The sequence below is a fragment of the Rhamphochromis sp. 'chilingali' genome (genome assembly GCF_963969265.1).
Source record: "Rhamphochromis sp. 'chilingali' genome assembly, chromosome: 16".
NCBI classification, from domain to species: domain Eukaryota; kingdom Metazoa; phylum Chordata; class Actinopteri; order Cichliformes; family Cichlidae; genus Rhamphochromis; species Rhamphochromis sp. 'chilingali'.
This window is the reverse complement of record NC_137943.1, coordinates 5,501,878-5,514,461: the sequence shown is the minus strand read 5'-3', so window position 1 is coordinate 5,514,461 and position 12,584 is coordinate 5,501,878. Positions and strand designations below refer to the sequence as shown.

Below are 12,584 nucleotides of genomic sequence, written 5' to 3'. Positions count from 1 at the left end.
CTGAAAAGGAATGAGAGATGCCGGTTATTCTGTCATATGTGCCGATATTAAACCCAAGGTACTTACCAGCTAACTGACTGCATTCCCATTAGCCTTATAACTCCTGTTGTGTGTGTGTGTTCAGAGAGACAGCCAGGTTCATAATGGATATGAGGAAGTTTTTTCATTCAGTTAAAAGTGTAAGATCAAATTATCCGTCTATAAAGGATAATGTTGGATCAGTGTTTCAGTATTTATATCTTTTATTAGATGTTCTTGTGTTTGGTTATTTGCCTGTTGGTTGAAAGTACACTGAGAGGGGACTTTTATATTAGTGATTTCAATAGTATTTTTTTCATATTAATTTAACTTTTTTCATCTAATACAATCTATTTGTGCATGATTGTCAGTCCAAAGAGGGAGAGGGGAAAGTACAAGGTCAGGAAGAATCAGGTAAGAAAACAGACAGGGAATAGTGACGGGCAAAACAGAAACTGTTAAACTGCTTGAGAGAGTTGACCACCAAACAGTGCTAGATTTGCCAACCTCAAGGTGAGCTAAATAAAAGAAAAAATCTGCAGAGCCATATTAGTAGTATCTGCAGTAAAGATCTTTTCATACATTGTACCATAGGCACAGTTGTCTCCATTTTTATAATTTTTTTAAAATTAATATTTTGTACATTTCAAGGACTCTTCTATTTTTGGAGTGTGTTTTTTTATGTATCTGTATTATATTATATATACACTTTAAAAGTGAATCTCTGTCCAAAAAAATGCACTCAGTTTACTTTTTACTCACTGTGAGCATCATTCATTATTCTCCCCCAGTAATTAAGGTTAGGATATGTTTTTTTTTTTTTATTCTAATCCATTCTTCTTTTGCAGCATTTAAATAACCTTTGTCAGATTGGATGGTTTTGATACATACTTTTAAAAAAACTGTTGCTTTTCTTTCGCAAATGTGGGGATTAGAAATTTTTTTTCAGTGAAAACAGAATAAAGATCTACCACAAAGCAAGAAACCGAGACAAGGCTAATCAAAAGGTATTGGCTGAAGCATATGCTTATTAAATTGTGTTAAAATGTACAAAACAGTGATCTCATGTTTTGAGACTTGATGAATTTAAGAATCTTATTATTTAATAAAGAAGTTTGCAGACTTGCACAGAGATGGTAAAATTATGATGACTGATAACGGAGACGAAGATAACAGTCGACGAGGACAGGGAGGAACAGGGGTTTAAATGCACCAAGGAGACAGTCAGAGAACTCGGGACAACTGGAGACATTTAGGGATGCAGGGACTGACAGAGATGGGGAAGAAGTCTCATTGTGACAAGTAAAGTTTATCTTCCTTGGCTGGGCAGCTCTTCTGGTGCTCAGCACCCCCAAAGCCCTGATTGCCGAGTTTACTTTTGTCTGTATGTCATATTTATGATTAAAAGAAAAAAAAAACATTTTTTAAAAAATCTAATGAAATTATTAGATATTGATATTTCATTGATCCTGCAACATGAAACGCTGGTAATGGAAATATCAATATTTCAGGATCGCTACGCACCTCACTACCCCCTCAGTCAGTAAGTGAAACGGAGGACAGCGGAGAGGAAGAGGGTGCGAGTGCATCACAAAAACACATAAATATGACTGACACCCGTAAACGAAGCAGCATGTGGCTCCCGTTTAAAGAAGAAGCAGATACATAAGAGAAGAAACCAAATCAGCCCATCCAAGCTGAGGCATGTCAGTTTTTTGAATGTAAGCCTGCACTGAGGACATACTGTTTGGCTACCGAGTTTGGTTCTGTTTCTGTTCTGTGTGTTTGTTTGCAGTGTTTTGTCTTTGTGTTAAATTAAAATTAAAAGTTTGATTACAATATTAAACAAGAGTAAGAATGCCTGCTTTTGTAACAGAAGAAATACACAGAATTAGGAAATTATAGGGCTTCTTATAAAAAAAAAACCATATATGAAAAAGTGTTTATCAGCACATAAAGCATTCATATTTGTACGGTTTTTACTAAGTTAACTACCTTTAATTTAGCAAACTCCCACCGTAAGGGTGTGTTTTAACTGATGAAACTGTGTCGTACTCAGGCTCGGACATCTGATTGCTGCCTTTTATAAGTTTATTCCACAACCATAAACTAACACCAGTACAGTAACCGTGCCTTTACAGATGCCAGGTAATCAACTGAAAGACACAAAATAAAACAACCATACAACATTAACAAAGCAACACTATTAATGACAGTACAGTTTAGTAATAGTCATATTTATAGCTTTAACACGTTACTTGGTTAACACAGAAACTCACCAGCTCGGCTTCATCAGTCATAACAGCGATATCAATGAAAAGAAGATCCGGCAGGTAGGATCTATGAGCGGCCGTTAACACATACCATCCCAGACTTAGATAAATCACTCCGTCTTAAATAAATTTGTCATTTAAAGCAAATATGAGTCTGGCTGATAATAAATCACAACAAACAAATTGGCATGTTAGTAATATGGGAAAAAACCACACACCTCCCACTTGGGCTACGTGCCAGACTAAGTAGGCCACAATAACCAGTAGCAATAAACACTAATATAGAAAACAAAAAGTCTTATAACAGTGTTTTAAACAGGTTGGGCCTGGTCCCCACACCCAAGAGTCCCCAATCTGCAAGTATCTCCTGGGTACTCAGGGGGATGAACCACGTTCCTCTTGCTCCTCTACTGGCAGTAACACCACCAACCTCCTTACGTCCCTGTGGAGAATGGTGGAATGACATGGTTCCCTGTCCTTCCTTGCCTGAGACCAGTTGATGGGATGACTACAACAAATCCTTACTTTGACATCTCGAACAACACCTAGGTGATCCGGATCTGCCTCCTCCACGCGGCCCAGCTTGAAACGACCCCTAAGTGCGTTCTGATCTGCCACCCAGACAAAGTCCCCAACAGAAACATTTCTCGCCGGGGCATGCCATTTTTGCCGAACAAACAGGTGCGGCCCGGCCAACTGACTCCAGCGTCTCCAAAACTTGTCCACTTCCACCTGGACTGCACGTAGACGACTGAATGGGTAGGCAGGGAACTCAAAACCCATGTTGTCGCCCCTGGGCCCTGCCCGACCCAACAACAAAGAGTTTGGTGTCAACACATCTACAATTTCTTCCTGAATTTGAGCTCTGGCCCCGATAGGCCTCTCATTGGTGAGGTTGGCCGCCAAATAGAGGAGGGTTTGGAATTCCAGAGCAGTCAAGTTTCCCTCCTCACCAACGTTACTCAACGCCCTTTTCAACACGCGAACAGCTGCCTCTGCTGCTCCATTCCGGTGTGGGGAGTCCGCTGGACTAAACTCCCACATCCAGTCAGACCCAACTACGGCTGCCTTTCTTTGGATCTCGTCTTTGTCGATACCCGCAAGGAAATCATAGAGCTCCTTCAGCGCAGGTTTAGCTCCCACGAAATTGGTCCCCTGGTCAGACCAGAGTTTCTTGGGGTGACCCCTCAGGGCAGTAAACCGCTGGTATGCCTTCAGGAAGCCCTCAGTTGACAGATCTTCAACTATGTCTGCATGAACTGCTCTTGAGGCCATACAGCTAAAAACCACGCCCCAAACTTTCTTCTTCACTCGTCGTCTTACTGAGTCTCTGACAAAATATGGACCAAACAAGTCCAAAGTAGTGTACTCAAAAGGGGCTGCTGGCGTAGTACGTACGGGAGGAAGATCACTCATCACCTGAGTGCATAGCTTGGCCCTGCACTTTCTGCAACTTACGCACGAATCAATCACCTTCCGTACGATCCTGGGACCTTGAACTACCCAGCCCCTCTTCCTCATCCGAAGAAGGGTGGCAGAAACACCTTCGTGGTTGACACGATGGGCGTCCTCAGCGAGGAGAGAGCTTAACCGACACTTGTAGGGGATCAAAGGGACCCCGGACCTCTCCTCCTCAACGGATTGAATCCGACCATAGCACATCAAGAGCCCCGTTGTTTTATCCTTGCGCACAACCAGGCGGTTGAGCGTCGTCGTAGGGAAAGTCACACCTGCTTGGGCGGCGAGGCATAAGTCCTGAAACGCCTCTACTCGCTCCTGAGCCGTGGGCACTGCCTCCCACTTTAATCCTACAGCAGTTCGACCCCTGCCAGATAACCAAAAGCGCAAGGCTCTGTGGACATAAGCTATGACCCCACAGAGCTTGGCTAGAGAATTGAACCGTGAAAGATCTACTTGATTTATCAAGGCTGAACCCCAGCACTCCTTGATCCTGCAGACATTAGAAGCAACAGAAGGAGACCCCTTAGTCTCAAAAGACGTAACCTTGTTGCTGAATGGTAAAAGCTCTGGACTTACTCGGCCGCCGACCACGGCTTTGACGCTATCAAAACCATCTGGAGTAGTCTGCGCCCTTTCCTGCGACCTTGTTAAGATGGCAGAAAAAGCCTTTCTTTGGAGTCGACTGACGACTTCTCTAGTCCCAGAGGCCACCTCTGCAGCTGACTTTATGGGCCATTCCTCTACTGGCTTGGTTAGGAACATGGGACCGGTCTGCCATGAAGAGCCCTCACCAAGCTGCTCAGGGGAACATCCTCTTGTGACCAGGTCAGCCACGTTGAACTGGCCAGGAAGCCACCACCAGTCGGTCACAGGCCCAGTCTTCTGTATCTCTCCCACTCGATTGGCAAAGAAGGTCTGGAACCCGTAACTCTCCCGTTGGATGGCACCTAACACAGTCTGACTGTCCAGAAAATGGTACCAACGATCTATTTCCAACCGACTGTACTTCAGAAAGTAACCTTTCAGGCGAGTGGCAAAAACAGCTCCACAAATCTCTGCCTTGACAGCATCTCCCTTTTGTTCAATTGGAGTCAATTTGGCCTTGGACTCCACGAGCCGGGTCTTAACCCCTCCAGATGTTTCCCAGCGCAGGTAGAGGACCGCTCCGTATGAGTCACAACTTCCATCAGAGAACGTGATCCCCCAGGGTTTACCCACCCAGCCGGATGGTGTAATACTCCTGGGAAAGGTGATGGTACTCAGCCGCGCGTACTCCTCAAAGAGCTTGATCGCTCTCCCACGTAGTTCACTAGACAGCGGCTTATCCCACGTATCCTTAGTCAGTATCCCGGCCTCCTGAAAGGCTCTTCTGACAAGAATAACACCTTTCTGCTTCAGGGGCGTCGCCAGACCAAGGGGGTCATAGAGCCCTGCTACCTGACTTAGAAGCATACGGCGGGTGAGGGGATTTGGCGTCTTCTCCCCTATGTTCTCCTCAGTGAGGTCTACTTGAGTACGCATCTTTTTCTTTCTTGCGGAGAAGTTAATAGCCACCATGAGGAAGAGCTTGTCTTCTTCCACGAGATAACCCACACCCAAGGCCTTGTTGTCCTCGGTCCGCAGCTGGTTGGGCAACATGATGGTTTCTGGTTCGGCAGGAACAGCACCTTGCCTCCCACTAAAGCCAGACCGCACCCAAGGCTTGAGGTAAAACCCACCATGCTTGAGAATGGTTTCAACCCCCTCAAGGATCTCGCTCAGTCTCTCAAGGTCGTTGTGGGACACAAGGATGTCATCCACGTAAGTATCCTCTTCAATGACACGTCTTTCTTCCACTCTGTTGACAAACTGTGGCAGAAGGGCAGTCTCTCGCATGGCAACCTGAGCGATACAACCTGCAGGCTTGTCACCCATGTTCACACGCACCACAGCATAATCCTTGATGTCCTCCTCCAGGGAATGCCTCCACAAGAAGCGGTGAACATGCACCTCTTGATCCTCCAGCCATACAGAGTTATACATTTTGGAGACATCCCCTATTGCCGCATGCTCTCCCTCCCGGAAATGGAGCAGCACTGCCCTAATGGGATTCAGGACATCTGGGCCTTTCATCAAGATGCTGTTCAAACTAACACCTCTGTACACCTGGCTGCTGTCCCAAACGAGCCTCACCGGCGTGGTGTTGGAGTGTGGGTTGGGCGCCATCAGATGGTTTATCCACCACACCGCTCCTTTCCACTCGTCCAACACCGTCTGGGAAAGCTGGATAGCGGCCCCCCTAGCCAGCATGTCGCACACCTGCTTAGCATAAGCTGCCTTCCATAGCGGATCTTTCTCGAGGCGCTTTTCTGACTTCAGGAAAGTCGCCTCCACAGCTTTGTGGTTGTTAGGCAGGGTCGCAGGGTCCTCTTTCCAGGGATATTTAGCATCCCAATGGGGTTTGTCACTATGATTGTCACTCAGCTTGAAGGTTAGACCTCCTCTGATGATCTCCAACTCTCTTTCATCAGCAAGTGACATTTCTTTCCCTCCAGGGGCGCACTTCCCGCAGCGGCACCCGCCACACATGGGATCACAGGCGGCACCAATACTGTCCCACTGCAGCCATTTGATGATCTGTGTTGGATGTAGCCGTGGTACCGACTTCTACGCCGTTCTTTGGTTTTGGGCAGCAGTTATGGAGGGCCACAACTCTCTGAGACTCCGCCATCATGGAGCATGCAAAATGGGTCGATGAGAGTCGTGCAGTCACCTCCACATCTTCAAACAGATCTGGGTGTGCACCACTGATGGTTTTCCCCAACGGACCATCCCACAGAACCAAGTCACCGCACCTCATCATTCTCTGGGGGGCTAGACGACCCTCCCGGGTGCTGATGAGTAGCTCAATCTTTTCCGGGCGAATCAGTTCCCCGGGTTCGACGGAGCCTGGGAAAAACTTCTCCAGGCGCCCCGAGTCCACGACGTGACCCACATTGGCAATCTCTTCTAATCCATAGCAAACCATCTCATGGAGTCGCCATGTTCCCTTCTTTGTGGCTACTTTTATGCTCACCAGGTATCTCTTTGTCTCTACTTTTGCCTCCATGCCACCAACACCATGAACAACTAAGGTGATTGGTTCACCAGGCAGACCAAGCCTCTCCGCTGCCTCGTGGGTGATATAATTCGTGTCAGAGGCTAAATCGATGAGTGCTCCAATCCAGTCTCCCCTCTTGGTGGTGACGTCCAACAACATCATGAGGACCGGGAGCTCCTTCAGACAACTCTCATCTTCTGAGCCTCTGCCAGCCCACAACTTTGAAGTTACTTTGTTTGTGCAAGCCCTTCGAACAGCCGCCAGCTGCTCCGGGGACAGACCTAGGCCAGCAAACACAGCCTCTTGCTCTTCCGTCGGGCCTCGGGGTTCTCTCCTTTTATCCCCTTTTATCCCTTGCCTAGCTGCATCTTTCCTAGTTGGGATCTTAAGACACAGGAAGAAATGGTGATCCGATGAGGCATCACCCCTTCTGCATCCTTCATTACGACACAGAAAGTTTTTACTACACGGGTCATCACTCCCATGAGAGTCCAGACACCTGGGACATACTTTTGTCTTTTTCACGTAAACTCTCCGCTCTGACGGGTTGGCCTTTTTAAACGTCTTACAGCGGTATAAACGCCCTGTGTGACCCTCTTCGCCACACAAACAGCAAGGATTCTGTGACAGCTCACCTCTCGTCTCGCTCGCAGTAGCCTTGGTGAACGAACGTCTCTCTATCCTCCGATCAGGCCTCTCTTTTGGTTTCTCGCGGGGGCTCGGATCGGCTGCCCTGGCAGTATTAGACTGTCTGATGGATTGCAACTGCTCCAGTTGCACCAGAACTGTCTTCTGATCTTTCAGGAACTGCCATAGCTTATCAAACCGGTTCTGTGGACTGACATCATTGACAGGATCACATCGGTACAAAAGCCACCTTTCTTTCATACTGTCCGGCAGCTTACTCTCAAGTGACCGGATCACTAACTGATTTTTTATGGCATCTTCACAACCTAGGTCTATTAAGTCCAACAGCGCCCTCTCTACAGCTTGGATCAACTGTAAAACCTCTCTGGGTTTGTTGTTGCGCACGCCCGGTAACTCCTGTAGCTCAAGTACAATGTCATCTGCTATCTGTGATACGTCACCATAACAGTCCTCTAAAACTCGGAAAACCTCACTCGCTGTACGGCAGTGAGACAGCCTAAGTTCACATTTTACTGGATCAGCAATACTGTCCATCAGGTGGAAGAGCCTGCACTCCGGGGAACCTGTGGGTTCCGCTAACGCTTGGAGGATCCCCCAGTTACTCTTCCAGCGCCAGTAGCTTCTCCTGTCCCCAAAGAACTTTGGTAGGCTCAGGGGTGCGAGTGCGATCCTTGTTCCGAGTGATCCTTGAGAGACGGTAGACGTGCTCTGTCCTGCCCCAGCGCCATTGGGTCTCACACCATGCACTCCTCGAAGCTGCTGTGGCGTGCCTGAGAGGCCAGGATTGAACACAGGACTCCCCAGACCCTGGTATAGTGGTCCCTGTGGTGGCGCTTGAAGGGCTGCAATGGAAGGACTTGCAGCTCGTGCTCCATCGGGGCCACCTTCATCAATAACCTGGTTACTACTGCCCACTGCGGCACTTTGGCATGCAGCAGGGTGCACGTCAGCATCTAGCGCACCACTGGCACGCGCTGGGCCATCATCTCCACCGGTCGCAGCGGGCCCACTGGGCTTGCTAGTGCTGGTCGTCACTCCACCGTCAGCGCCACCTTCATCACTGCTTTCACCTTCACTGCTAGTCCTGCTTCTAAGGTCGCCACACCCAGATCTCCTTCTTCCATCTAGGGTGGTAGCCAGCATCACCATAGCCACTCTCCTCCTTTCCTTGAACTCTTTGAGACAAGCTCGCATAACGTTCACTTCTTTCTCTGGAACATAACGATCCCACTTATGCACAAACTCACTCAGAGCTTCCTCTCGGCCTTCCACAGCAGGGAGCATTGAATCAAACTGATCCTGTTTTATTTGACCCGTTTTGAGCGCTTCCACCTGGCTAATCATATCTTTTAGGTCAACTCTTAGACTGTCAAACTGACCTGATGCACAACGAGACCATGACGCTTCCTTTAGCTTCATTTCTGTGGTCTGGTATTTTGAGCGGCAGTCCTGCAGCTTCTTCTCCACCTCAGCTATTTCTGCTGCAAGCCCACTTGCATCTTCTTCTTCCATAGCAGCGATGTAATCAAAACTGCTATCACAAACCTCACTATAACTGTCTTTGAGTGTCCTACTTTCACACATGAGGTCATGTTCAGTCAGAAGGTCAATATTAAAGGCAATGGAATTGGCTTTCCTAGTAAAAACTGCTTGCGCAGAGGACCGCCTTTTCTTTAATTCTTCTCGGGATGCCATACTGACTTTTCCTTCTTGTTTATTACCGGCGTTATTCCTTTGCCCTCAACAAAGATGGCGGCGACCCACTTCCGGTCGCTTAGCGGCTAGTAACTGAATTAAAAGTTCGTTTTCGGCGGCCGGCTTATCCTATGCCAGCGCCCTAATAGTCCCAGCAAAGAAATCCACACACAGTCTCTCACGTACGAGGGCTTGACGGTGTTTTGAGAACGAAGTCACGTCGATCGGCCGTGTCGATCGGCCGTGACGATCGGCCGGGCTCCGTCTAATTGCTGGATTCTCCGTAGTCGACACAGACCCTCCTCCACTTCTCCGTCGCGGGGGGTGGCTAAGTGTTGATTACTGTACGGTTTTTACTAAGTTAACTACCTTTAATTTAGCAAACTCCCACCGTAAGGGTGTGTTTTAACTGATGAAACTGTGTCGTACTCAGGCTCGGACATCTGATTGCTGCCTTTTATAAGTTTATTCCACAACCATAAACTAACACCAGTACAGTAACCGTGCCTTTACAGATGCCAGGTAATCAACTGAAAGACACAAAATAAAACAACCATACAACATTAACAAAGCAACACTATTAATGACAGTACAGTTTAGTAATAGTCATATTTATAGCTTTAACACGTTACTTGGTTAACACAGAAACTCACCAGCTCGGCTTCATCAGTCATAACAGCGATATCAATGAAAAGAAGATCCGGCAGGTAGGATCTATGAGCGGCCGTTAACACATACCATCCCAGACTTAGATAAATCACTCCGTCTTAAATAAATTTGTCATTTAAAGCAAATATGAGTCTGGCTGATAATAAATCACAACAAACAAATTGGCATGTTAGTAATATGGGAAAAAACCACACAATATTTGCCAAGTAAAGCTAAAATATGAGGCTACAGATGATAATAAACTAAGAGCCATTTGGGAGGCAAAAGAGACAGTTCTTCTTTGGGAGGCGTGCCACAAGAGGACCAGCAGAAAGTGGCCCATCTGGCCACAGGTTGTCCACGCTAGGAGAGTGTTGACTGAGCCTGAAGCTTACACATTTCCAGTGCACAACTTTGTAAAGACGTGATGTGTTTGGAGAAAGGACTGGGAAGAACTGCTGTAACGTGCCTCTGATATTGAGGATTGTGTGGTATTCTTGCAACTAGCTGGGCTGACCATGAGTATTTTTAGAGGTTAGCTGAGCACGAGCTGGAATCATAGCAGGGCATGGCCCAGCTTCAGCCACGCCCTACAGCTTAAGCATAAAACAGCTGTTCAGATGTGAAACCAGTGATAGTTTGATCGAAACATGTCTCTGAGCGGCCTGAAGCTGGAGAGATAGTCACTCACTCAGAGAACCAAGGTTACAGAGTAACCATACGTTCTCTATCATATCGAGACTCTCTCTCCATTCTGTTACATATTCTTTAAGACACCCCGTGAGGAGACAGTGCAACTGAAACACCACAGTGACTTTGTAGCAAACATATATACACGGCACCCTGGTCAAGGCCCCACCAGACGCATAGGCCAAGCAGCTCGGCCTTTGCGTCTGGCAGTGTGGACATCTAGTATCCACACTGGATCCAGTGTGGGTAAACACACTGGACACCCACACTGGATGCACACACTGGATATGGAATGAGCATGCTAAGCATCTTGGACACGAAAAAAGAACCTGCATCTGTGAACAAGAGCGGTGGATGATGCCGGCTGCCAGTGATTCCTGAATATAGTTTTCCATGGCCTCTCTTTCCCGTCGAGACAGGTTGTAAAGCCAGCTAGGTGGCAAAGGGGTACCTGGGAAAGGATCTATGGCACAATCATAAGGTTGATGTGGTGGTAGGGATAATACCTTGGTCTTACTAAAAACAACACCAGCCGCTCACTCGAACCTTGATATAAAGCTTGCTAACGCAAAGGCAGCAGGTCTTTTCTTGGGTTGGAAATATGCTTCTCCTCAAGTGGCTGCATTTTTCTGCTGCCTCAGTTAATTTTAGTTGGGATGCAGACACTTCCACTTCCAGACAATCTTACGGCAGCTGGGTATAATAGCATCTATGATGCGACTCAGACTGTAAAACATGAGTGTGGTTCAGGGTTGGACTCCTGCAGAGGAGGCTAATGACCACAAGTTCTTGAGCCCATGGTTCTCTCTGCCCTTGTGAGCTTTTTCCCTTAAGAATTAAACAATAAAATTATGTTTTAAAAAGTGCATTTTGTATTTATTCTGGTCATCATTGCCTAATATTAAAATTTGTTTGATGATCTGAAATGTTTAAGTGTTAAAAATATGGAAAACCTAAGAAATTCAAAGGGACAAAAACTTTTTCCTATCCTAAGGATTGGGAAATGACAGATTTGAAGAATAATGGGCTGAATTAAAGCATCACAGGCCTGGATACCCTTAATAAACTTACCAAATATCTTAGTCCCTCCCAATCATTCCACAAAATGAGGCTTCCCTTTGGCGCCAGCTGCGGTCTCAAGGGTGGAGCTGAACAGCAACACCCTGATAATGGACTGTGTTTAGACTGTTCTTCCCATTCTATGCAAGGCCACCTGGGTTGGCTGGAAGACTGTTTACTAAGCCTGGCAGGGCGAAGGACACTGTCTCAGCTGAACTCTGGACACATACACACACACGCACACAGACATATATATATACAAATGCAGATATACACTCATCCCCCCTCCCCCTCCAAACGCCTTCAATGCTTATTCCCCTCCGATGCTAACGGTGGATCAAGGAGACCAGCGTTTATGCTGCAGGCCCGGATGCACTGTCTACACTGGCTGTCTCTCACCCTTTACCCATCCCTGTTGCTTGCCATGTGTTTCTTTGGTGTATTAAGAGTTTTCATGTGCTATGTGCAGAGGTGTTTTTTTCTGTTCTCAAACTGATCTCCCTGTTGGAGCTCAGTCTGGGGGGGAAGTTATTTTTTCTCCTTATCTTTCCTCATGTTGTGCATTTTTCATGTTACACCCCTCTGACCTGTCTTCCCCATCTGATGTTTGTGTAATGTATGTATGGTCGGAAGGGTAAGATGGCGCTGGCACGGCTGGCAGTCTTAACCCAATTTCCCTCGGGATGAATAAAGTATGATCAATCAATCAATCAATTTGTTGCCTTTGAGCTTCACTTTAAAGCAATGTTGGTTAAGTATAATGTATTGCACAGCCACATCATCTATCCACGGTTTTCTTACAGTCTATTTATGTATTTATGGTCTCAGATGTCAAGAGCTACAGTGTTCAACCTCTGTCTTTAGGGGTACATACATACTATCTGATTTGAGTTTTAAAAAATTAAAGCAACTTATTAATAAAAAGCACTAGTTGTTTTTTTTAGTTTTTTTTTTTTAAATTGAGTCATCCTCCCATCATTATTTGTAAAACCCGGCCAGTGTGTCACACCTCT

The 12,584-nt window shown here is 46.6% G+C and overlaps 1 protein-coding gene across 1 annotated transcript; it reads right to left on the bottom strand.

Moving 5' to 3' along the window:
* Positions 1 to 6,324: 6,324 nt before the first annotated feature.
* LOC308383300 (uncharacterized protein) lies at positions 6,325 to 9,948 on the bottom strand (the record flags this gene model as incomplete). Its single annotated transcript, XM_080861174.1, has 2 exons — positions 9,828 to 9,948; positions 6,325 to 9,704 (listed from the first exon to the last, which is right to left on the bottom strand). Exon 2 carries the CDS (start codon positions 9,172 to 9,174, stop codon positions 6,325 to 6,327), a length of 2,850 nt encoding a protein of 949 aa, XP_080717300.1. The 5' UTR covers positions 9,175 to 9,704; positions 9,828 to 9,948.
* Positions 9,949 to 12,584: the final 2,636 nt, after the last annotated feature.